We start from the raw sequence: 27,576 nt of genomic DNA, 5'->3' as shown, positions 1-27,576 counted from the left end.
ACCACGCCAGGGGACCTTACATCACACAGTCACCTACCTCTAGCTGCTCACTGATGCATTATCTTATGCTTCTTTCCTACCTTCCTTATGGGATTCCTGATGGCTTTACACTTTGGTATCACTTCTGTGTAACTTGTGGTGAACTAACACATCTCTCCAGTAACTGCCCGTATACTTCCTATCTTTGTTTTGTCTTATTTCATTTTTTTCTGTTGATGGATAGACCATATCAAAATACTTGTCGTTTAAAAATTAATGGGATCATTGCAATGCAACAATCATTAGTGTTGGCACCCTACAGCTTTCACTCTTAGTGAACCTTTACTGTAACCTTATCCAGGTGTCTTCAGACCTTCCAAATAACAAATCTCCATCTTCCATGGAAGTGCGGAGTTCAGTTAACTCATGCTAGACAATGGTTTTAAATAGTCCTGTTTCACCAGTACCTCCCGTTTTTTACTTTTTTGGTAAGCCTGTATGTTACAGAATATGGTATACCTAATGTTTGTTCACTGAGAAAAGTCACACAAAGCAACTTAAACAAAAAATGTTATTACATATAAAAAAGATAGGAAAAGTTAATGTTGATAATGTTGCATAAGTGACATGTAGGCCATTGTAAACCCTACTTAAGGAAGAAATAGTTCAGGTGTGTGTGGGGGGGGGGGGGGGGGGGGGGAGGAGTATTTTGCTTTATAAAGTTGACATTTTGTTTATAAGACTTAGTTTACGGACTCCTGAGTTACTAAATGCAATCCATGCTGTACACACGTTGTTCATTGCAATATTTTTGTGATACCCTTGAATTTTAAGCTACACGTTATGGAACCATTGGTCAGCATCCACAGATCTGCTAGGGTGGGGCAATTGTACACATGGACATTAGACATCCTTTGTTTTGCCCCTCCTTTTCTTCTTCAGCAGTCATTCAATGACAAGCGTAAAAAGAACCTCTTTTCCCGAAAATTCCCATTCTACAAGAACAAGGACCAGAGTGAGATGGAAACCAGTGATGTTGACCGTAAGTATGTGATATAATGGGCCAAACTGGAGAAAGGTTTGCTAGCCTGTCTTAGGGTGTTACAAATGAGGCATTGTCAAGAACAGTATTTGGTGTTTGATCTCAACATAAGATTACCTTAAAGTTTCAGGGCATGCTGGGAATATTGGTGGATGACTCTTCTAAACGCATTAAGTAACAAGTTTCTTGGTCTTTCTCTAAAGCATGCACTGTATCATATAAGGTAATAATGATCAGGCAAATTTGTAACCAATATATGTAAAAATTTACGTTTAGAGGTCATATTTAAATGCTTTGAACCTTTGCTGAAGTAATGAGACAAATTGTTTTGGATTTTTACCTTTTCCTGAACTTGGGAATGCCTTTTTTATGTAGCGCCATCTGTGTATATTTTACTGACAAGTGTTTTCTCTGTGATTATTTCTTTGTTTTTGTTTGCTCTCTGGGACTACAGGAGGTCCCTGACGACATGGGATCAAAAGGCCTGAGTAAGTGACAGAAAAATCACCACCTGAGTTATAATTCCTAAAATTTAATCAATTTTCTCTCTTTGGAAAGGAGGATTCTGTTATTCCTTCTTTAAAAGAGTAACATAATTTTCAGAGTGGTCCTTCATCTTCTCTTAAGTTAAAGGCATTGAAACTGTTTTTGAATAATGAAATCTTGAGAGATTTAAAAAAATAAAAAATGTAACAAACACCAAGCTGCATTATTATTATTTTTTTTTTATTAGTTTCATCCAAAAGTCTGGCTTGGGATAATTAAGAGTGCAACTACTGTACCCAATTTATTATGTATTTTAGGAGTCAGAGTTGGTCCATTTTATACTGATTCCGGCTCCACCAAGATGGGCTCAGACTCCACAATTCCGACTCCACAGCCCTGCTAGAAACACTGTTTTTTTGATTATTGACTTGCTCAAACAGGCTGCCAATCACCTGAGGAACATGCGAAACATTTAATAGTCAGGTGAAATACTTTTTAAGCTTGCTTAAAAATAATCTTTCTCAGCAGCTCATCATCCCGTGTAAACAAAGCTAGACATTCTGTCGTGAACAATTAGATTTTATGTGCACAGATCATATTAATGCTCGTTCTGTGCGCATAAAAGTGCAGTTGGTCTGTGTTAACAGCTGAACAGCTCTCTTGTAGCCAATCGGCGGTCGTTTAAAGGCCACAATCTGCCAGTGTTTAAACACCTAAAGCCCCCGTCTCACATAGCGAGATCGCTAGCGAGATCGCTGCTGTGTCACGGTTTTGGTGACGCAACAGCGACCTCACCAGCGATGTCGCAATGTGTGACACTTTGCAACGATCAGGCCCCTGCTGTGAGGTCGCTGATCGCTGCAAAGTGTCCTGGACCATTTTTTGGTCGTTGCTCTCCCGCTGGTCAGCACACATCGCTGTGTGTGACCAGCGGGAGCAGCGATCAGGCTGGTAACTATGGTAAACATCATGGTTACGAGCCTGCTAAAGTGAGCGGTAACCTCCCGCTCACTGTAGCAGAGTGGTAACCATGATAAACAACGGGTTACTAGGAGCGCGTGTGCCCCTAGTAACCCGATGTTTACCATAGTTACCAGCCTGCTCCTGCTTCAGCAGGCTCGTAACCAGGAGCAGGACATCGTGGAAAGATTCTTTCCACGATGTCGCTGCTCCCCTGATCGTTGGTGAGCCTGCCTTTTTGACAGCTCACCAGCGACCACATAGCGACGCAGCAACGATCCCTGACAGGTCGTATCGTTGTCGGGATCGTTGCAGCGTCGCTAAGTGTGACGGGGCCTTAAGGGTTGTCAGCAAAGCAACCACATGTCATAAAGGTTGGTCCTCTGTGGCCTGAGCAGACAGACTGCCGCCTTAGTGGTGTCTGCTTGTCCACTGTTACGTGGTCTGCTATTAATGCAATTCTATATTGCTGCTCTATGACTGAATGAAACTTCCAAGAGCTGGAACCATAGATGAGATCTGATCGTTCGATGGTTATCTTTTTGAGAAAATCATTTAAAAATTAGGTAAATGAGCCTAATATGTTGAAAATTTATAATATGTGCAGCACTTATCTGATATTTGATGCTTTGGCTGGAATTTATACTCATCCTACCCTTGATGTAAAATAATTTGGCTATACCAAGCTGTTTAAAAGGGATTGCCATTTTTATTTTAGAGCAAAAAAAAAAACAAAAACACATCAGTCTTGCTTGACCACTGACGCTCTTGCGCTGCCTTTTTGTGTTTTCCTTGGTCTTTATTGACATGGCAGTACTTGTGACATCACGCCTATGACTGCAGTTGTTACATACTAATCACTGGCCCCGGTAATCTTGTGCCATCTACCCTGGCATGACTCCTGAACCCAGTGATTGGCTGCAGCAGTCACGGGCTATTGTTGTAGCTTCACTTCTGCTGCCATGTCAAAAAAAGATCAGAGGAACAGCTGAGAGACAGCACTGGATGAAAAAGGGGTGTGTAAGGGTAAGTGCATACATTCATTATTTGCAGCTGAAAAATCTTCTGCAAGTACTGATGCATTGGCAGGAAAAACGCAGCATAAAATTTGTTTTTTGATGTGTTTTTTTGCTTCTGTTTTTTTATGCATCTTTCCCATTCTTTAGTTGGGGTGAAATCTGCAGCAACAACTTTGAAAGATTTCACATGCTGCAGATTTTAATGGCGCTATATAAAGGAGTAAAATGAATTTAAATCTGCTGCAAATCTGCAAGGAAAAAATAAGCAAAGTATCAAAGCATGAGACTTCAGGAATCTCATTCACTTTGCTGATACTAGGAAATCCTTGAGGTTTTGTGGCAAAATTGCTCATAAGAAACGCGACAAACATAACGTGTGCACAGACTCTAAGGCTGATTTACGATTTACTAATTTTACTCAGAGAGAGACTGGGAACTAAAAATGAATAGATAATCCTGGAAAATAACTTTAACTAAGGACTCTTTCACACATCAGTGTGTCCGGTACGTGTGGTGACCGTTTCCACACGCATCGGTGACACTGATACACGTAGACCCATTCAAATCTATCGGTCTGCACACATGTCAGAGTGTTTCCACGGACCATAGTTCCGTGTGCTCCACGCGCTGACATGTACGTTTTTGGCCAGCCGCACGGATCACATGGACCCATTCAAGTCAATGGGTCCATGTAAACACGTACCGCACATTGATGTCATGTGTGTGAAACGTTCCTGCGCTTGGGAATCAGTGTACAGTTCGCGCTGTTCCCAAGCTCCGGGTGCTGAACGCTGCCCTCATCATTGTTCCCTGACAGCGCTGCAATCAGCACCAGCAGGGACAATGTTGAGAGTTGTAGTCTGCTCCCGCAGTGTCCGACTGTAAAAATAAGAATAAAATAAAAAAATCCTAATACTCACCTGTCCTAGATGTCCCCCTCTGTAATCCATGCGACAGCTCACGCCGGTGAGACTGACTTCTGCAGCAAGCGGGCCCCGTAGCTGCGCTCAGTGAGCAGTGTCCTGTCACTCACTGAGCGTAGCTCCGGGGCCCGCTCGCTGCAGAAGTCATTCTCCCCGGCTACTCGGCCGCCTGGATTACAGCGGGGGACACTTAGGACAGGTGAGTTTAAGGATTTTTTTATTTTATTCTTATCTTTACAGTTGGACACAACGGGAGCAGAATACTACTCTCATCATTGTCCCTTGCTAGTGCTGGTTGCAGTGCCGGCAGGGAACAATGATGAGGGCAGCGTTCAGCACCCGGCACTTGGTAACAGCACTAACTGTACGCTTATTCCCAGGCACCGGTACGTGTGCTCCTAATGCGGCACATGTGAGACACACAAGTGCACACGGACACGGATGTCTCCGGTACTGTTTTTCCGGTACCAGAAAAATCAGGACGTGTGAAACCAGCCTAATACATGGTAAAATTAATTGCATAGGGACACTATATGACCGTAAGTATGTGATATAATGGGCCAAGCTGGAGAAAGGTTTGCTAACCTGTAGTATGGTGATACAAATTAGGCATTTTCATGAACAGTATTTGGTGTACATAGTAGGCCGGGGATGTGTTATAGGGAAGATATGTTATATTGAATATATCTGAATGGAAAAAAATAATGTAGCATACGAATATGATTGATACTGTTTTTTAGTTTCGCAGTAAATGCATGCAGAGGAATCTGTTTGTTATTTTATAGTGTTAGATGCAATGTAGGCCTTCCAAAAAGGATACATGGCAAAATAATACATTTCTAACAACTGGAGCTTCTCCTTATAATAATGTTTATATGTTCGGTCTAGACATTCCAGTAACTGCTGGATTCATTTGATTTTATATTGTCATTAGTGTTGAGCGAGTATGTTCTGTCCGAGTATGCTCGGGCCGAGCTCCGAGTATTTACAGCTGCTCGGTGATGTACTTGAATACCTCCCGTGTGCATGATTTGCAACTGTTTGGCAGCTTTATTACATGTGAGGAATGTGTAAGAAATAGACATTCCTCCCATGTAATAAAACTGTCAAACAGTTGCAAATCATGCACACGGGAGCGATTTAACTTGATCACCGAGCAGCTGTAAATACTCGGAGCTCGGCCCGAGCATAGTCGGACAGAACATACTCGCTCAACACTAATTGTCATCTTAAAACCCCAAATGCTTACATTTTATGTCTATACTTGTGTTCTGACCTGTGTACTTACATTGTTCCTTATATAAAATAAATATTTGGGATAATATAAAGTACAAATTACCTCTATGTCCTTTTCCCATGTTAAGCCTGAAGATACTAATTTGAGGAAAAACACTGCTTTCAGGATTGCATTACTTAACTTTTAATCACAGTCATCTTATGAATTTTACCAATGAGTGTCTTTACTCTTACATGCTGTTTTCCAGTAAATAGAACATCATTGAGCAGAGAACATAAGGTTACAGTGACCATCTTTTCCAGATGTCAGGTAGAAAGTGCTGGAGATAGTCTGACTAGCCTAGTGGCAGTGAATTGGCTATTTACAGGCAACTGAATGAGCTCAAGGCCCTCAGTCAAGCTTAAATACACATTTAATATCATCACTTCAGGTTTTGATATTCTTCTAATGTCAATTATTTTAAACTGGAAAATTAAATGTAAAAACATTTTCTTTTTTTATAAAAATATATTTCATAGGTTCAAGGAAGCTTCACAAAATTTTTGACACACCATAACTGGTAATTCAGGATTCATTGTCCAGTGCCAGGTTTACATTGCCGTAGAAGTAGAGATGACTGCCTTAGACTCTTCCTATTATGTAGGCCCCACAGTAAAAATAATATATATGACTATATATAATATATATTTCGCCAAGAGTATCAATCACCTAGCGGTTCCTGTTGCAACACTTTCCCTGCTAATCTCTATTTCCTGGATCCTCTCAACACACAGGAAATGATCACTCCACAAATCATCAGCTGCAGCAGTGATCTACCTCCGCTTGTGATTAGTTCATGTCTGATGCAGCAGGAAGTAGAGACCAGTGTGGCACTGGGCAAAATGCCAGAAGGGAAGGCTGGTGCATAAATGTCGTACCAGTTAAATGTTTTACCCCTAAGGAAATTAAAGGGAATCTGTCGCCAGGTTTTTGCCATTTAATCGGAGGGCAGCATAATGTAGAGACACACACCCTGATTTCAACGATGTGTCACTTACTGGGCTGCATGCTGCAGTTTTTTGGTAATCTCCTGATGATAAAACAGTGATTTTATCACTAGAGGACTAGTAAACCTGCTGCCATGTACTACAGTAGTACATGTACAGTATATCACAAAAGTGAGTACACCCCTCAGTTTTGTAAATATTTTATTATATCTTTTCATGGTAGTGTCACTGAAGATATGACACTTTGATACAATGTACAGTAGTCAGTGTACAGCTTGTATAACGGTGTAAATTTGGTGTACCCTCTAAATAACTCAACATACCGCCATTATTGTGTAAACCACTGGCAACAAAAAGGAGTACACCCCTAAGTGAAAATGGCCAAATTGTCAATATTTTGTGTGGCCACCATTATTTTCAAGCACTGCCTTAACTCTCTTGGGCATGGAGTTCACTAGCGCTTCACAGGTTGCCACTAGAATCCTCTTCCACTCCTCCTTGACGACATCACGGAGCTGCTGGATGTTAGAGACCTTGAGCTCCTCCACCTTCCGTTTGAGGATGACCCACAGATGCTCAATAGGGTTTTGGTCTGGAGACATGCTTGACCAGTCCAGCATCTTTACCCTCAGTTTCTTAAACAAAGCAGTGGTCGTCTTGGAGGTGTGTTTGGGGTCATTGTCCTGTTGGGATACTGCCCTGCAGCCCACTTTCCGAAGGTAGGGGATCAAGCTCTGCTTCAGTATGTCACAATACTTGTTGACATTCATGGTTTCCTTAATGAACTATAGCTCCCCATAGCCAGCAGCACTCATTAAGCCCCAGACCATGGCACTCCGACCATCATGCTTGACTGGAGGCAAGACACACTTGTCTTTGAACTTCTCAACTGGTTGTGCCACACACGCTTGACACCATTTGAACCAAATAAGTTCATTTTGGTCTTATCAGACCACAGGATATGGTTCCAGTAATCCATGTCCATATTCTGCTTGTCTTCAGCAAACTGTTTGTGGGCTTTCTTGTGCATCGTCTTTAGAAGAGGCTTCCTTCTGGGATGACAGCCATACAGACCAATTTAATGCAGTGTGCGGCGCATGGTCTGAGCACTGAAAGGTTGACTTCCCCACTCCTTTAACATCTGCAGCAATTCTGGCAGCACTCGTACATCTATTTTGAAAAATAACACAAAAGAGTCTGTGGCGGCACATACCCGCCAGACAAGAAGAGATTCTGACAAAATATAAAAACAATATTTATTAATTCAAAAAAATAAAAAAACATAAAATTAGACAAGGGAAAACCTCCAAAAAAAGGGGGGGAATGGAAAACACAGAAAGATCCACAGCTAGCATATGTGATACATAAATATGTATACAGGATCACACATATAATTAGGTAAAATCCCAACGATAAGGAGATAAACCAAAAGGAGGACTACTGAATCCTAGTATAGCGCATGTGCGGCAAGGAAAGTAGTCCCTACTTAAATGTATATTAAATCCCAATAAGGCTAATATAGAACTTAACACCAGCAGATTTGTATTGGGATTTAATATACATTTAAGTAGGGACTACTTTCCTTGCCGCACATGCGCTATACTAGGATTCAGTAGTCCTCCTTTTGGTTTATCTCCTTATCGTTGGGATTTTACCTAATTATATGTGTGATCCTGTATACATATTTATGTATCACATATGCTAGCTGTGGATCTTTCTGTGTTTTCCATCCCCCCCCTTTTTTTGGAGGTTTTCCCTTGTCTAATTTTATGTTTTTTTATTTTTTTGAATTAATAAATATTGTTTTTATATTTTGTCAGAATCTCTTCTTGTCTGGCGGGTATGTGCCGCCACAGACTCTTTTGTGTTATTATAGTTTGGAAGCTGTCTGATCTGATAGTTTGGGACTACATTTGAATTATCTATTTTGAAAAGACAACTTCTGCATATGACGCTAAGCATGTGCACACAGTTTCTTTGGTCGACCATAGCGAGGCCACAGTGCTGCAGCTCAGTTTTAGGGTGTTGGCAATCTTCTTATAGCCTAGGCCATCTTTATGTAGAGCAACAATTCTTTTTTTCACATCTTCAGAGGGTTCTTTGCCATGAGGTGCCATGTTGAACTTCCAATGGCCAGTATGAGAGCGCGTGAGAGCGATTAACACCAAATTTAACACAACTGCTCCCCGTTCACACCTGAGACATTGTAACACTAATTGGTCACATTACAGTGGGAGGGAAAATGGCTAAGTAGGCACAATTTGGCCATTTTCACTTAGGGGTGTACTCACTTTTGTTGCCAGTGGTTTAGACATTAATGGTTATGTGTTGAGTTATTTAAAAGGCACACCAAATGTACACTGTTATACAAGCTGTACACGGACTACTTTACATTGTATCAAAGTGTAATTTCTTCAGTATAGTCCCATGAAAAGATTTAATAAAATATATTTACAGAAATGTGAGGGTTACTCACTTTTGTGATATACTGTATATTCATGAGCTTTGTGTAACCCTGCTGCCATCACTGATTGGCAGCTTTCTGTGTACACTGCATAGGCAGAAATCTGCCAATCAGTGGTGTGGGTGGGGTTATACACAGCTCGGCATTCAGGGTACTGCTAGACCTGCCGCAGATAAAACTGATTTTATCAAAATGACAGCAAGCAGCGGAGTAAGAGACATGTCACTGGAATCAGAATCTCTGCCCCTACATCATGCTGCTCTCAGATGGGGTAGCAAAATCTTGGTGACAGATTTCCTTTAAAGCAAAAAAATAATAGTCGAAGTAAACAACCCCTTTAAATTGTTTGTCTTCTTACATCTTGCACCCTCTTTAACTCTTCCCCTTGTTCCTCCCTAAGTGTCATCTCCAGAGTTGTCCTAGGCAAACCCTGCTCTGGCGGGGATGTGTTATGAAAAAAAAGTCTGTACACTTTTTTTTTTTTAATTAATGCTTGTCTCCATTATTTGTATTTATAATTCCATCCATTAATTTTAACAGTAGTCTAAATTATTTTTTTTTGTTGCATTAATATTTAGCTTTTCTCATTTTGTGCCCATTTATTATGTTTGTGTCCCTCATTTTTTTTCTCCCATTACATTGCATTTCAGAACATGTAACCTCTAATGCCAGCGATAGTGAAAGTAGTTACCGTAAGTGATTTTATGATTCTTGAATTCTTAAGGCCTCTTTTGGTCTTTCTTACTGTTCTTTTCATCAATGTTTCAGATACAAAATAAAAATACATTTTTATGTGATGGTTGTTTTACATATGTGGTGTACTAAGCTCTTGGTTCCGCCATGTTACGTGGCAAAGTATAGCTGTTATGAATTTTACATAGCAAATAATATCGTTGTATAATTGGTTTACCTAATTTTTCCTGGATGTCATTTATACGCTCCCTAATAAATGAAGATATTATTTAAATTGTCTTCAATTTCTTTTTTTCTGCTGTCTATTATGAAAGTAATCTTGATTACAGATGAGTATGGATGTTCACAAGGTCTATTATATTAATATTTTATCTTCGTGATATACTTTGAAGCCTCAAAGAACTCTTCCTCGCTTACAATTATGCTCTCAAAGTTTGGGTTAAAAAAAAATACATTGGGGCAGATTTACTAATCAAACAAAGTCAGAATTATGGCAACATGCCTAGCACCACATTTAATGTTTGTAGACCCTCATTCGACAAGGTTTTTTTTACTTTCCTGTGTAAGGGGATTCACTTAGATAGGAATGAGGGCATGGCTGAAAATGTGGCCAACTGTGGTGGTGTTAATTTAGACAAAATTGTTTAAAGTGGCACCAAATTTATCATCCAGCTTGAGTCATTATGGTTTGGCACCTCCAGTCCAAATTTAAGACCATAGTGATAAATCTGCCCCAACATTTGTAAATGTTTGAATTTATTTTAATTGACTTTGATTTATTCTGCTCGGAATCAGCTAATTCTCTGGGAAGTTTTCAGAGGTTTCTAAAAGTATCATTTTGACGTGCATGATTGAGTTCTCATCATCGCTGCATGTTTTTCATTGGGACAATTTCTTTATTGGTTTAGCTAAAATGTTGAAAAATGGTAAGAAGTACTGTAATAAGACAGACTTTTAAATTGTATGTTTACCCGTGAACACCATTGTATCTACACATACACTCAGTCTGCATGAAAGGTTGAGTAAATATGCTAATACTGTGCTTTACTTAGACTGATTCTTCTTAAAGACTTGCAAATAGAGCTTTACATATAGCGGTGGTCCCAAACCAGGTACTTGGGAGCCACATGTGACTCTCAATGAGAAGCTCCATATACGCTCTTTTATGTCCACATGCATTGGTTAAAATGCAACATCTACATTGACAATATTGCAGACATCGCCTAACCCCTAAACAATGCCAATTTAGATGATATAGAACACTGGTATGTCAAATTTCATGTAGTTTTGCATTTTTTTAACGTTTTATGTTTTTCTATTTTTGAGTGCGGTTTTCTATGATCAATATGACCCACATGGAAGCTTGCATATACCATATACTCTTTGCTTTCTGGGAGGTGTCTGTACACTCCATTATACTCCATTGATATGCTTTAGGATAAATTGTCTCCCAGCATTATAGGAGCTTAGCGAAGCTTCTCAACACTTCCTATTAACAATGAGCAGAACTGTAAATCCACTGCAAGGCTACTATAAGAAAGGCTGGATCTGAGGACCTGTACTAAAGATGGAATGTATTAATGAACTTGCTCAACCTTTTGGAACGAAAAAGTGTAATAAATGTTGAATCCATGGACACATTCTTTATATGGTGTACAGCCCAAAAGTTTGGACACACCTTCTCATTTAAAGATTTTTCTGTATTTTCATGACTATGAAAATTGTACATTCACACTGAAGGCATCAAAACTATGAATTAACACATGTGGAATTATATACTTAACAAAAAAGTGTGAAACAACTGAAAATATGTCTTATATTCTAGGTTCTTCAAAGTAACCACCTTTTGCTTTGATGACTGCTTTGCACACTCTTGGCATTCTCTTGATGACCTTCAAGAAGTAGTCACCGGAAATGGTCTTCCAACAATCTTGAAGGAGTTCCCAGAGATGCTTAGCACTTGTTGGCCCTTTTGCCTTCACTCTGCGGTCCAGCTCACCCCCAACCATCTCGATTGGGTTCAGGTCTGGTGACTGTGGTGGCCAGGTCATCTGGCGTAGCACCCCTTCACTCTCCTTCTTGGTCAAATAGCCCTTACACAGCCTGGAGGTGTGTTTGGGGTCATTGTCCTGTTGAAAAATAAATGATGGTCCAACTAAACGCAAACCGGATGGAATAGCATGCCGCTGCAAGATGCTGTGGTAGCCATGCTGGTTCAGTATGCCTTCAATTTTGAATAAATCCCCAACAGGGTCACCAGCAAAGCACCCCCACACCATCACATCTCCTCCTCCATGCTTTACGGTGGGAGCCAGGCATGTAGAGTCCATCCATTCACCTTTTCTGCATCGCACAAAGACACGGTGGTTGGAACCAAAAGATCTCAAATTTGGACTCATCAGACCAAAGCACAGATTTCCATTGGTCTAATGTCCATTCCTTGTGGTGTTTAGCCCAAGCAAGTCTCTTCTGCTTGTTGCCTGTCCTTAGCAGTGGTTTCCTAGCAGCTATTTTACCATGAAGGCCTGCTGCACAAAGTCTCCTCTTAACAGTTGTTGTAGAGATGTGTCTGCTGCTAGACCTCTGTTTGGCATTGACCTGGTCTCTAATCTGAGCTGCTGTTAACCTGCGATTTCTGAGGCTGGTGACTCGGATAAACATCCTCATAAGCAGAGGTGACTCTTGGTCTTCTTTTCCTGTGGCGGTCCTCATGTGAGCCAGTTTCTTTGTAGCGCTTGATGGTTTTTGCATCTGCACATGGGGACACTTTCAAAGTTTTCCCAGTTGTTCAGACTGACTGACCTTCATTTCTTAAAGTAATGATGGCCACTCGTTTTTCTTTACTTAGCTGCTTTTTTCTTGCCATAATACAAATTCTAACAGTCTATTCCGTAGGACTATCAGCTGTGTATCCACCAGACTTCTGCACAACACAACTGATGGTCCCAACCCCATTTATAAGGCAAGAAATCCCACTCATTAAACCTGACAAGGCACACCTGTGAAGTGAAAACCATTTCCGGTGACTACCTCTTGAAGCTCATCAAGAGAATGCCAAGAGTGTGCAAAGCAGTCATCAAAGCAAAAGGTGGCTACTTTGAAGAACCTACAGTATGACATATTTTCAGTTGTTTCACACTTTTTTGTTAAGTATATAATTCCACATGTGTTAATTCATAGTTTTGATGCCTTCAGTGTGAATGTACAATTTTCATAGTCATGAAAATACAGAAAAATCTTTAAATGAGAAGGTGTATCCAAACTTTTGGTCTGTACTGTACACTTTGAAGTAGACCATATCATGTCTAAATTGAGACTGTATATAGTCATACATCCATGTTGTGTGTCCTTTTGACAGCCTGTGTCTGGTTTTGTTCTGGTTTTGTTACTTTAGAAATGTGTGTCATCCCATTTGCTTAATTAAAGAAGCATGCTAAATGTGCAATATGCTGACCTAGTAAGTGGGTGTTTATTTTTTACATACTATGGTGTATGGTGTGATGCTTGCTAGTCTCTTTGGAATTAAATATTTTCTCTTCCTCCTTTGCAGCTATTTTTTGTTTGTCCCCATGAATTTAAAATGAAAAAAAGTAGCATTGATTTTTAAAGGCATCCTAATGAATTGTATCCACAGCTCTTGTGCAGTCTTATGGACCTCTGTGACAACTAGCTAATAAAAAAATACCTGTACGATCTGATCCTGCGGCCATATTGCCTTTTCTCTGTCCCTATTTCATGCTAACTTTCCAGATGAATGTTAGTGCAAAGAGTAAGGGCCGGATGAAGGGGAGTATGATTGCCAGGTTAGGCCAAGTGCCCACGATGCAGAAATGCTCCGGATTTTTCCTGAGCATTTCTGCATCTCCCTGGCAGAAAAAACTTATGCAGATTTTACGTTTAGTTTTTTCAGCCAGGGACAAGCTTTTGTCCCGCGTTTTGCAAATGCGTTTTCACATGTGGGTCGTCAAGTGCTTTCCAAGCAATTTTAGCATCACTTGGAAAGTGCTTGACAACTTGGTCACACTATATAAATCCATGCAACCGGCATGGTTTTATATAGTGTGACCAAGTTAGTTAAAAAAAGAATAAAAATGGTAAAAAAAAAAAAAACATATACTCAAGGCCCACGGTCTCCTTATCCGATGCGTCCGGTGTCTCGCGGTTGTGTAAAAGGACCTTCCAGGACGTCATTTAGTCATGTGACAGGTCACACGACCGCCAACACCAGCGGTCGCGTGACCCGTCACATGACTAAATGACATCACCGCAGGCCCTTTTAGACCATCGCAAGCTGCTGGGGAGCCAGGTCGCATCACTAAGGAGACCGGGGGCCATCAGAAGGTGAGTATAATGTATTTTTTTTATTTTAAATTCTTTTTTTTTTTTTTTTTTTTATACAGGTACTATGGTACCTGGGTCTGGAGGAGAGTCTCCTCGTCTCCAGACCCGGGTACCATCCGCACATTGAATTGCTTAATATCCGCATGTGCACATGTAGTCATGCGGATATTAAGCGATTCAATGCAAGTCAATGGTGGCAAAAATGTTGCAATTGCGCAAAATAATTGGTAGTGCTGCTGATTTTTCCGCAATGATAATCCGCAGCGGAAATTTCTGCAGCATGTGCACAGCACATGTGGATTATCATTGGGGAACATGGCAGACCTTCTACCAAGCGTTTTTTAAGCATTTCTGCAGTGGAATTGCCGCTGCGGGAACGCTTAAAAAAACACATAGTGGGCACACAGCCTTACTCTACTGGAGTTTTCATTTCTAGTATGTAACTGTGAAGATGCATAGAAAGCATAGTTTCTTTACTTTTTCTTATAGCGTAAACCCCTTCAAGACTGGGCTGTTCTTCATTCTTGCACTTTCATATTCTCCTCCCTTTATTCAAAGGGCCATAACTTTTACTTTTCTGTTGACATAGCTGTATGAGAGCTTGTTCTTTACAGGACGAGTTGTAGTTTTGAATGACATCATTCATTTTATTGCGTTAGGTACTGAAAAATGGAAAAGAGGGTTAAGTGTTAAAAAAATAAAAACCTAACAAAAAGCATTTCCCCTGTTTGTATTTTGAGTTTCCTTTTTAAGGCGTTCATTGAGCAGTAAAAATTACCAGGTGCACCATGATGTAACTGTCACAGGGTGACACTGCTGCTTAACAATTTAGATGTCATTGTCACCACTAACAACAGAGTGTATATGGGCTGCAACAGGTGCGTGGGTGCACTAGTGCCCTCACAACTGTGAAGAGCTGATGGCTTTCATGGCAGCTGGGGCCCCACTGAAGGTCTCATGCCTTCATTGGAGAGTGTCAATTTCTATATGTATATATGGTGTGTATGTGTATGTGTGTATATATATATATATATATATATATATATATATATATATATATATATATATATATATATATATATATATATATATATATATATGTGTATATATATATGTATGTATATGTATATATATATATGTATGTTTATATTATAAAATTATTATTTTTTTCTACACACTTGTGTATTTTTTTTTTTAACCACTAAGATTTAAAAAAAAAAAAAAAAAAAAACTATAAAAAGTTTAGTAGTGATGTAATCAATACAGACTTGAAGAATCATGTTGCCATTGTGCCTAAAGGGGGTAATTGGATTAGTACCAATTAGTCAACATATTCTCTAGTTGTCTGCCTTCAGACCACATTTGCATATTGGTAGTTAATCCTTTAACCCCTTTATGACTTATAAGTACATCATAGGTGGCCTCCCCCCTTTTTGGAGCGTGCTCCGGCGATAAGCCCACACATTTTCGGGGATGTGAGAGCTGATTTCATCGTCATTACCTCCGCCCATCGGCACTCCCGTCACATGATGGCACTCCGCCTATGGGTTGGCGTCACAACCTGAGGTCTGAAGGAGACCCCTGTGGTTGTCATTGCTGAACTGCTATGAGCGCCACCCAGTGGCTGGCATTCATAGCAGATGAGCATTTTTGTTAATTGAAGCCCTGCTAAGTAACACAAGCGATCCGAAGATAGCAGCTTCAAGTCTCCCATGGAGACTATTGAAGCATGTAAAAGAAAAAAAAAAAAGTTTTTAAAAATATAAAAAAAAAATTAAATAAAGTTCAAATCATCCCCCTTTCGCCCCATTCAAAATAAAACTATAAAAAAAAATACATACATTTGGTATCGCTTCTTTCAGAATCGCCCAAACTATCAATATATAAAAAGAATTAATTTGACCGATATAACGAGAAAAAAGATCAAAACGCCAGAATTGTGGTTTTTTTGTTCGCAATAATGGGCGATCAAAATATCGTACCTACCCCAAAATGGTATCAATAAAAATATCAGTTTGGCACGCAAAACGTAAGCCCTCACCCAGCCCCAGATTCCGAAAAGTGGAGACTCTACAGGTCTCGGAAAACTGGTGCCATTTTTTTTATATATTTTTTTTAAAAAAAAAAAAACATGGTGGCGAAGGGGTTAAAATATATAAAGCTTCCTTACCTTAAGGATCTTAAGGAACTTAAGCATCTTCTCTCCACTGCTCTCTGGCTTTAGCTGTGATGTCCCATCTAAAACATGTGACGGTAGTCGATCATTGGCCTCAGTTGACAGGCCCATATAGACAGTTCAGGAGCGCTGAGGCTAGAGATTGGCTACAGGGTTCACGTGTCCACAAAGGACTCTGAGGGGCAGCAGATGCAGACAGGTAAGTGATGCTTACTTATTTTAATGCATTAAATGCCTATATGTCAAGATGGACAACCCCTTTAAAAGCATATGTCTATCTTTGTAACCATTTTTTATTGTTCCAATTAAGCTATAATAAAAAGTGAAGAAACTGTAAATATTCTATACACCTTTACAATTACCGTAGATAAGAATTGGTTATTCATTCAAGCATGGAGTGTGTGAAAATTACAAAGTTTCTCTGTTCTTGCTCAGTCTCAGACAGTGCTCTGTATGGACATGTTGGTTTGCACACGCAAGCATTGGGTCTATGAATGTGCAACATACTTTCATGTTTGTGCAAGCAGTGTGTGCAAACATGTTGACGTGTCGGAAGCATACTTTTATGTACCGGGTACTCCCAAAGTTTTGGTTTACTTCAGTGTATTCTTTTCTAGTTACTGTGTTTTTACCATACATGATCTGATCATTTATCTGTATTAGTTGCTTAGGTGTTTGTTAAACCAAAATCTAACCATGTTTAATATTATGGGGACATAAAAACCTCGTTATACAGTTATGTCTGGACCAACAATTATTAATGCCATTATATTTAAAGTATATAATGAGAAGTATGAGCACTGTACTGCTCACCCTATTAAAGGGAATCTGTCACCAGGTTTTTGCGATGTCATATGAAAGCAGCATGATGTAGGGACTGAGACCCTGATTCTAGCCCTTTGTCACTTCCTTGTCTACGTGCTGTCATTTGAATACAATTCCTGTTTTCTCTGCTGCAGATTTAGCAATACTCAGATTGCTAAAATCTGTATAACCCCTTATTGGCAACTTTCTGTGTACACTGTACAATGATAGCTGTTATCAGAGCAGTTGAAAAGGAGGCACAAAACGGCTAGTCCTGTAGTGATAATTTCCTGATGATAAAACAATGATTTTATTGAAACAGAAACACACTTCCCAGTAAATGATACATCACTGGAATCAGGCCTCACCCCCTACATAATGCTCTCAGATTACATAAAAACAGCAGACAAATTTCCTTTTAAGTATCAATTATTTATCTCTTTTGTAAGTACTAATACATAACATATCTATTAATGCTAAATTACTTTATGGCTACAGCCATAATACAATCACAATATGCAAGATTAAAAGAAATCTGTCAGCAGGATTTCACACCACCATACTATTTGTATGCACATGTAGCTTTTTCAATAACATGTCTAGCAATACCTTTACATGGCCGGTCCGTTCCTCCATTACTGAGAAATCAGCTTTTGAATTAATATTCAAATGAGGCTGTAGATCTGAAGCCTATGTCACTCCAGCTCTATTCCCTTTCCAGCACTGCCTCCTCCTGTTTGACTAACAGTGTATTTGCCTGACATCACACAGCATAGAGACTCACCATGTAAAGGTATTCCTGGACTTGTCTTTGAAAGAGCTACATGTGCATATAAATAATCCGTTGGCTGAAATCCTGTCAGATTCCCTTTAAAGATCACATCATTTCCTTTATGATTACCTGCTTAGTTCCTTATAGTTTTCTTTTCTGAAATGAGGTCATTTGTACAGCGTATGCATGTCCCTGAAATATTTAGTTTCATACTTGATTATGTCATTATATATGATCTTTACCATATAGTCTTGTTATTCCTTAAGTTGCCTTTTCGCCTTTGACGCTGAGATATTTGTTGTTGTTACTCTCACGGTTTATTAATTCATTAAGGGATTTTTTAAAGACTTCAGATTTTCCGAAAGAGGAGCATGTTTTAAGGGTTGATCATTAGATCAGTAGGAAAATCCGAAATTGTTTTATACATGAAACGTTCTTGGCTAATTACTAGAGGAGTAAGCAAATGTTTACGTTTGTCCTAATAGCATTTTTATATTTCGTTAGGTGGTCAAGAAGAGTATGTGTTATCATATGAACCAGTCAACCAGCAAGAAGGTTTGTGAGAGATTCAATTTTTCAAATATATGCGGCTTTATTGCGGCTTGTTTCTTATTGCTGATGCTTACCAAGTATGATTTAAACTGGTTTCCTACATTTATGGAATATCAATAAGAGAAGTTCCTTAACGAACCCCATTGACTTATACGGAGATCCATTGTTTTGCACTACAGCTTAATCAGCTGCACTATTCTTACCGCCAAATCTGACAGAACAGCTGACTGAGGCGCTAAAACTGCTGCGGCTCTGTGCACATTGTTATTGCCCTTCTTGATACGATCAGTTCAGCCTATATAATATATTGTAGTAATACATTATTATAATTTTTGCCTAGATAATGTCCTAAGTATTTTAGGGATTTGTGGAGGTAGCAGTTGTTCTTCATTTATTGCATATCTTACGGAGATGGGAAACCTTTCTAACGATCACCTTAGAAAGAATGTTCTAGATTATTATATCTAATTAAAATATTTTTTTTGCTGTAATCTATTTTTATTTTTTTTCATCTAAAGGTATGGTTATTGTACAAAACAATCTTATGTCTACGCTAATTTCATCTTTTTACTGCACCTCAATTACTCATGACTATACTGTATTATTTCGGTCTGCTTTTCTTTGATTCTATAGATTTGTAATTAACGTTGTCTCTTTTGTGTTCTTAGTGAACTACTCCAGGCCAGTAATTATTCTAGGGCCAATGAAAGACCGGATAAACGATGACTTGATCTCTGAATTCCCTGAAAAGTTTGGATCATGTGTCCCACGTGAGTAATTCCTTACTGGCTTATTTCTTTTGACTGCTGTGAATGTTTGTGAATATTTCTGCAAATTATTCACTGCTATATTACTTGAGGGTACACGTGAAAAAAAGATGAAGGAGACGGGGTATCGTTTATTGAAATAATGTATAGGACTTTCAGGACTGATCTCAAGCTGACACCTCTGTATTTACATGTAACATTTTTTTTTAACCCTTTAGTGACTGGACACTTTATGTAGTAATAACTCTGGAATGCTTCAATATATCCCATTAATTTTGAGACTGTTTTTTCGGGACACATTATACTTTATAATAATGGTAAATTTAGGTCGATATGTTTTGCGTTTATTTATAAAAAAAAATCTGAATTTTGACAATGTAAAAAAAAAATTTCAATTTTCAAACTTTGAATGATTATCCATTTGATCCAGATAGTTATCCAACACAAAAAAACATGAATAAATAACATTTTCCTCATGTCTGCCTTACATCAGCACCATTTGTAAAATGTTGTTTTATTTGCATTTTAGAAAGTTTAAAAATGTAGCAGTACTTTTTTCAAGGAAATTTGCAAAATTTATTTTTAGAGACCTGCTCAGTTTTGAAATGACTTTGGGGATCCTATATATTGGAAACCACCCAAAAGTCATACCATTTTAAAAACTGCACCCCTCAACGTATTAGAAATTGCTTTCAGGTAGTTCATTAACCCTTCAGGTGCTTTTAATGCAAAATTGCATGATCAGAATGAAAAAGTTTATTTTTACCACCTAAATTTTGATAACTTCTGAACAGGCCGCTATAGCTGGCAGACTGTAAGGCTGTTATTTGGCCACTAGATGGTGGCCCGATTCTAACGCATCGGGTATTCTAGAATATGTATGCGGCCGACCAGGCGCAATCAGCAGAGCGGTGTTTAAATTTGGCGCCAATATCGCTGATTGAATCAGCAAACTGTGTTGGTGAGGACCGGAGAGCGTGTTTAAATTTGGCGCCAAAAGTGAGGACCGGGGAGCGGCGCTACCTGTGCGGGTACTTCCGCTGCGAGCAGCCGGGAGATGACCGGCGCCCAATCAGAGAAGCGGGGTTTTAAATTTGGCTCCAATATCGCTGATTGGTCGCGGCCGTGACCAATCAGCGAACCATGTTGGTGAGGACCGGAGAGCGTGTTTAAATTTGGCGCCAAAATAGCTGATTGGTCGGGGTACTTATGCTAGCGCCGGTCATCTCCCGGCTGCTTCGCTGCTGACCTCCGTGCGGCAGATGAGCCGCTAACGGCCGCCATCTTGTTCTGAAATCCCACGTCACTGATATTTCCTGGACAGACAGAAGGACAGATAGACGGGATAAGCCGATTATATAGTAGATGAACTGCCATGGCAAACACCAGGACCACACAATCAAGATCTCAGGGTGCCAATGGGGTTAAATAGGGAGCCCCCACACTGTTAACTAATTAGGCAGTCACTATGGACAGCAGCATCTAAGGGGTTAAACGTGCATGGTCGGTGCCAACACTGATTGTGGCTGATGCAGCAAGTTGTCAGCTATAGTGTACAGCTGATAGCTGCTGGATTGTCACCTGTCAGGAGATGCTAGTCTCTTATATCGCAGGTTAGTAAAAAGATGTATTGGTGGTCACAAAGGGGTTAAATCTATTTTTGTAATGGCCACAAAGCTGACATTTTATAAACACAGCTGCCCTGATTCATCAAAGCTTTTACACCAGAAAAGTGGCCTAAAATATTTGAAAAGTAGCAAAATGTTGATGTTTTCATGCTAGTTTTTCCCAGCTCTGTTGAAATGGGCAGAGCTGGATCATGGTGGGAGCATGGTGTGACACCCCAGGGGTCTGGTTGTCACAGTGATAGAGATATTACGTCTGAGAGCAGGTGGGAGGTCCTTTGGTCAGGGATCCTGTGCATGCCACACCTCCTGCCCAGCCTTGGGAGGGGAAGAACTTCCCCTGTATAAACCCGGGGCTGAGGCAGGGTTAGGGAGTCCAGGAAGAGTAGAGACAAGAGCAGCATAGGAAGCAGCAGAGTCACAAGGAGTCAGGGGCTGGCAGCTAAAGAGCTCGCCCTGACTAAGAAGATTCTTTACCGGACCCGGAGTCCGAGGCTGTGGGGACTAACTTCTACCCAGCAGCAGAATCCGTCAGGCAGGGGATTTCAGGTCCCCTGGCCCAGAAGCCCGAAGGCCCGGTCACACGCGTGGGACCAGCACCGCCATCGTGGAGCGGAAGCCATTAGAAGGCCCCGAGTCACCGGCCATACGGGTGAGCACCACACGGTACACTCAGGGACGTGGGCTACTTACATCAGCTTCTAGCAAGGTAGCCAGAAGAGTACAGTCAGCTTGGGAGGCCTACAACTACGCCTGGCCAGGGGAGATCCCATCTGCTCAAGGACTGACCAGGCCCCGTTCGCTAGCAAGTACTCCGGGAGGGTCTATCGTTGTTACCAGTAAAGACCCTGAACGCTACCATACCGTCTCTGAGTGGTTCCTGCTACCCCCATCATCCACGTCGGCTGCCCTGAGGCCATACCCCTCCCGTTGGGGGTTATACTATCACGCTGCACCATCCTTCCACCGGCCTCAGCGGTCTGCCCTGCAGCAGCAGCCCCCTGGCTGCATTCAACGGGTGGCGTAGTCATCAACCATTTTCTACCGCTAACAGACTGCCGTCCAGTTTGACTCCCTGGGCACGGACCGGGTCACCGCCACGAGACTACAACCCTAAACAGATCCGGCTCCGGGTAAGCTCCCGCGTGCGCAACGCAGCGCGACACAGGCCCAGGGGCGCGTCAACTTTGGCGTAGTCGGCAGGATCACGTGCCCGCAACCACCGGGTACTGCGTGCCTGAAAAGCAAAGACTGTTCAAACTTACCAGTGGTGAAGATTCCCGCCATCCGGCGCCATCTTCAGCCTTCTTCCCGCCATCGGTGAAGTTTCCCGCCATCCGGCGCCATCTTCAGCCTTCTTCCCGCCATCCGTGGAGTTTTCCCGCCATTGGACGCCATCTTGAGGACGCCGCGCGGGAAGAAGAGGGGCGTGGACTCCGAAAGCGCGCGAGAACTGAAGCCCCGCCTCACGTCCGGACGTTGCGTAAGGTCCTGGAAGGAGCCCAGCAGACGCCGACGTCACAGGAGCGCGACGGAAGGTCCTCAACCCTGACGATCCACTGCGGAGCCGCGGCCTACGGAACAGGATCATCGCAAGGTAGGCCACGGTCCACTAGGGGGGAGGAAGATGTCGGATACGGAGGAGAGCTCCACTGCCTCAACCCCCGCCAGCGCTACCGCTGTTGCAGTTATGCCCTTCACCATGCCCTATATCCCGGGAGCAGCTTGGCTACCCCAGTACTCAGGGGAGTCACATACCCTGCATGACTTTAGAGAAAAGCTGGATAGCCTCTTCCAGGTGTACCCCCTCACAGAAGAGCAAAAAGTGAGCATCCTGGTGGCCCAACTAACTGGGGCAGCCAAAAGGGAAGTAAAATCCTGGCCACCTGGGAGGAAGACTGTCGCAGGGATACTAACCCGGCTGAAGGACACCTTTGATACCCGCACCTCAGCCGAGATTAAACTTAGATTCTACGGGTGCAAGCAGCGAGCGCATGAGAGTATAAGGGACTATGCACTCAACCTACAAGAGGCCCTGAGGGCCATTAAGCAGACCGACCCTAATGGAGTGGGAAACGAGGACAGGCTGTTGACCGAACAATTTATAGAGGGTTTATATTGCAATGCCCACCGCACCCAGTTGCGGGCAATGGCCTTACAGGACCCTCATCTAGAATTTGCACAGTTCAAGGACAGAGCCATCCGGGTGCTCCGAGAACCGGCACCAGGTGGCGTTGTGACCCACAGACGCCCCACTACCACTTACTACCAGGAGGCGGCGCCCTTGTCAGCAGGGCCTGTGGGAGCTGATGCGCAGGCTTTGGACAATGACCCGGCTCCAGACCTACACCATCAGGTCCAAGAGCTAGCTAAAAGCGTTGCTGCGCTAACCCGAACTGTGCAGTCTTTACAGGTTTCCACTCCAGGGAAGATCCAGCTGGCATCCGGACCGGAGGACATCCCGTGGCGTCGACCAAGGAGGACCCCACCGGCCAGAGGAAGACCCAGTGACCGATACAGCGAGGACGGACGACCCATCTGCCGCCGCTGCAATCAACCCGGACATATGGAAAGGTACTGTTCTTTAAACGGGCACAACCTGGGGTAGAGGGCCAACCCCCAGGAAAAAGATCACCAGGCCCATCGAACTGGCGCGACAGATATGTGGGAGGACGTCCAGTCTTGCCTGTGGTACTGGATGGCATTCCCATGAGTGCCCTACTGGACACCGGGTCACAGGTCACCACCATCCCGTACGTGCTCTTCAAGCAGTACTGGAATGACTCGGATATTACCCGCTACCCTGACGACGACTTGAGTATCATCGCCAGCAATGGTCAGCCCGTGCCACAGATCGGATTTAAAGAGGTGACCATCAAAATTGGTAGAGTCGAACTGGCCGCACAGGGACTGATCATTGTAGATATTGACAAACATGAGAGTCACCCAAAAATAACTCTAGGAACTAATGTAATTGAAAATTGTCTTGCAGAGGTGATTTTCCTTTTACAGCAGGTTGCCAAGAATGCCAGCTCCGGCGAGCAGCGGGTGCTCCAGAAAGAGATCCGGGCACTGATGCAACGGCAACAAGTGGAACTCTCCGGCGGTGAGATTGGTAGCGTAAGAATGTGTGACCCTTTTCCTATTGCCATGCCCCCAAAAAGTGAAATGATGATTTGGTGCCGGGCAGCTATTGGTCTGAGAGGTAGAGATTACCAGGCAATGGTAGAACCAGTTTACTCAGACAGTAGGCCCACCATTTTGACAGCACGGGGGGTGGTCAATGTACGCCATGGGAGGGTGCCCGTTCGCATAATAAATATCGGGGAGAGGGAAGTGTACCTGCCCCGGTATGCCACGCTAGCCAAATTATATACCACTAATCAAAATTCTATACAATCTGTGGAACCCTTGCCTCCATCTCACCCGGAGGAAGGTAACGGCTCTAAGAAAGACATGGAGGACTGGTGTCAGCAACTACATCTGGGTACTGACTCCACTCCCTCACACCAGAAACAAGGAGTCTATCGGGTGGTTCAAGAGTATGAGAGAGTGTTTAGTAAACACCCGTTAGACTTCGGGCGAGTCAAGGGGGTAGAACACCGCATCCCCACGGGAGATCATCCTCCCATAAAAGAGAGGTATCGACCCGTACCCCCTGCACATTACCAACACGCCAAGGGGATGCTTAGAGACATGAAGGAGGCTGGGGTAATCCGGGATAGCTGTAGCCCCTGGGCAGCCCCACTAGTTTTAGTCAAAAAGAAAGACAACACCATGAGGATGTGTGTAGATTACCGGAAAATCAACCGTATCACACACAAGGATGCGTACCCCTTACCAAGGATAGAGGAGTCATTGGCTGCTTTAAGATCTGCTAACTTCTTCTGTACCTTGGATCTCACTAGCGGGTACTGGCAGGTTCCTGTAGCAGAGGCGGACCGGGAGAAGACCGCATTCACCACCCCGATGGGACTTAGCGAGTTCACCTGCATGCCGTTCGGACTCTGCAACGCCCCAGGAACCTTCCAACGATTAATGGAGTGCTGTCTGGGCCACAGAAACTTCGAGACGGTCCTGTTGTACCTGGACGATGTCATCGTATACTCCAAAACTTATGAGGACCACCTGAAACACCTGGCGGAGGTGTTCGAAGCTCTGGCGAGTTACGGCCTAAAGGTGAAACCCTCCAAGTGTCACCTCCTGAAACCAAAGGTGCAATACCTGGGACACGTGGTGAGCGCTGACGGAGTGGCTCCCGACCCCGATAAGATCACCGCAATTAAGGGATGGCCAAGCCCCTCCAGCGTAAAAGAAGTGCGGCAGTTCCTAGGGTTGGTAGGCTACTACCGAAGGTTTATTCCCGGTTTCACCAAAAAGGCAGCACCTATGCAGGACCTCCTGATAGGCCAGTCCCGGAAGGCCAAGAACCAGAAGCCGCCCTTCAAATGGGAAAAGCTAGAAGAAGAGTCCTTCCGCCAGCTGAAGATGGCCCTCACGGGGGATGAAATCTTGGCGTACCCGGACTATAGCCAGCCCTTCATCCTCTACACCGACGCCAGTAACATCGGGCTAGGAGCCGTACTGTCCCAGATTCAGCAGGGGAGAGAACGAGTAATCTCCTATGCCAGCCGAAAACTGCGACCCACCGAAAGGAACCCCGAAAATTACAGCTCATTTAAGCTAGAGTTCCTGGCCGTGGTATGGGCAGTCACCGAGCGCTTTAGGCATTACCTCGCTTCTTCCCGGTTCACCGTATACACGGATAACAACCCGTTGACACACCTGGACACGGCAAGACTCGGTGCCCTGGAGCAGAGGTGGATGGCCCGTCTGTCCAACTACGAGTTCACAATTAAATACCGGGCAGGGCGCTCCAATACCAACGCGGACGCCCTGTCCAGGATGCCCAACCTGCCGGACGGAGGAGAAGATCCGGAGGGACTGGAAGAAGTTGAACTCCCTGCGTTCCACCGTCATGGGACTATCCAGTATTCCCACCGGGTAAGGAGTAAGCAGGCTGCTACGTTGAACCCCTTACCTCACTACAACTGGGCGGAAACGCAAGACAGCGACCCTGCCGTCCGACTGGTGAAGGAGATGCTGACTCGCCCGGAGGCTAGCCTGGAATCAGACGCTCCAGAGGAAGCCAAACAACTATGGGCAGAGAAGAGTCGACTGTTCCTTTACAAGGGGAAGTTGTGCCGCAGAATGGTTAACTCCAGGACGCATGAACTACTCTGGCAAGTAGTGGTGCCACGAAGAGACGCAGCCATGGTGATGGAGGCATACCACGACGGAGCTGGACACTTCGGGTGGAAAAAGCTGGAGTTCCTGCTGCGCGAGCGGTTCCACTGGGTAGGCATGAGGGGAACCATCGAGAAGTGGTGCAGAGACTGTGGCCCGTGCAATCTGAGAAGGAAGGACCGGGCCAGCCAGAAGACTCCCCTGCAGTCCATCGTCACCCGGCAACCGTTGGAACTGGTAGCCTTGGATCATGTAAAACTGACCCCCAGCAGAAGTGGCTACGTCTACGCGTTAACCATCGTGGATCATTACTCCCGGTTTCTGGTTGTCGTCCCCGTCAAGGACTTAACGGCTCGAACAGCAGCTAGAGCCTTCCAGCAGCACTTTTGCCGTCCACACGGGTACCCGGACCAAGTGCTGACGGACCAGGGACCTGCCTTTGAAGCGGAGGTCTTCCAGGAATTCTGCAATCTGTATGGCTGCCGGAAGATAAGGACGACACCCTACCATCCGCAAACTAATGGACTTTGTGAGAAAATGAACCAGGTGGTAATGGATCTTCTAAAAACGTTGCCCCTGGAAGAACGCAGTCTGTGGCCTGAGAAGTTGCCCGATCTGGTGGACCTATACAACCACATCCCGGTAGGTTCCACCAACTGTACCCCGGCTTACCTAATGAGGGCAAGACCTGGTAAGTTACCTGTTGACCTGGAAATGGGAGTCCTGACGCCCGAGGACACTTCACCAGAAACAGACTGGGACACAGAGAGGCAGCAGCAGTACCGGAAAGTACAGGAGAGCGTGGAGCGAAGTCTCTGTCAGGCTAGGGAAAGACAAGAGAAGACTTACAACCAGTATGCTCCCGCTGTTCCCCTGGTACCCGGAGAGCAGGTCTTGAAGAGGAAGAGACTGCTCCACAAGTTGGACGACCAGTGGGAGAAGGACCCGTACACCGTACTGCCCTCAAGCCACGAGAACCCGAAGGTCTGTACCATCAGTAAAGACGGAGGGGAAACCACAGCCATTGTATCCCGGGACCACCTGAAGAAGTGCCCCGAACAACTGAGGAACCCTGAGGAGGAACAGGAAGACCATCGACCCGTGGAAGAAAGGGAAGATATGGTTAGTACCGTGCTCGGGGACTTCCCTCGGTCTTGGACTCAAGTCAATGGTGCAGTTGTGGTACCCGTACTCACCTTCCTCCAACCATCATCCCAAGAACCTACGGAGCAACGGGTAGAGCTGGAAGAGCAGCCGGTCCAGGAGGCAGAAGACTCCACCCAAGCGGAACAGGAGAATCCACCCTCTGCTTATAGTGAGCCTGCCGTACCCCTAGTGAGACAAAGAGCCGGTAGACAGCTGCCCAGTTTACCCTTGACAGCTCCTACACCCTGTAGTTCAGGGCCAGACAGTCAGCTCCGTAGGTCCACTAGGGCCACTAGAGGCCAGTTACCCGCACGTTGGAGGATCTAAATGTTTAAGTTGTTTTACAATGTTTACCTG

General features: G+C 43.4%; 1 protein-coding gene across 22 annotated transcripts in view; it reads left to right on the top strand.

The window, feature by feature from the left end:
- The window catches only part of DLG1 (discs large MAGUK scaffold protein 1), a 279,892-nt gene that overhangs the window by 235,790 nt on the left and 16,526 nt on the right, over nt 1-27,576 (top strand). For 4 of the 22 annotated variants that reach the window (XM_073675022.1, XM_073675015.1, XM_073675031.1 and 1 more), the window contains 5 exons: nt 922-1,021; nt 9,747-9,788; nt 10,104-10,139; nt 18,387-18,437; nt 19,103-19,204. In XM_073675022.1, coding sequence (XP_073531123.1) covers nt 922-1,021; nt 9,747-9,788; nt 10,104-10,139; nt 18,387-18,437; nt 19,103-19,204 — 331 coding nt within the window. Of the gene's footprint in view, nt 1-921; nt 1,022-1,475; nt 1,510-9,746; nt 9,789-10,103; nt 10,140-18,386; nt 18,438-19,102; nt 19,205-27,576 lie in introns of all 22 variants that reach the window. The other 18 variants (XM_073675029.1, XM_073675019.1, XM_073675035.1 and 15 more) reach the window with 9 other exon arrangements.

The sequence above is a fragment of the Phyllobates terribilis genome, unplaced genomic scaffold (assembly GCF_046119375.1).
Source record: "Phyllobates terribilis strain yellow unplaced genomic scaffold, ASM4611937v1 Scaffold_3__8_contigs__length_932513732, whole genome shotgun sequence".
In the NCBI taxonomy this organism is placed as follows: Eukaryota; Metazoa; Chordata; class Amphibia; order Anura; family Dendrobatidae; genus Phyllobates; species Phyllobates terribilis.
This window is presented reverse-complemented; position numbering and strand designations above follow the sequence as displayed.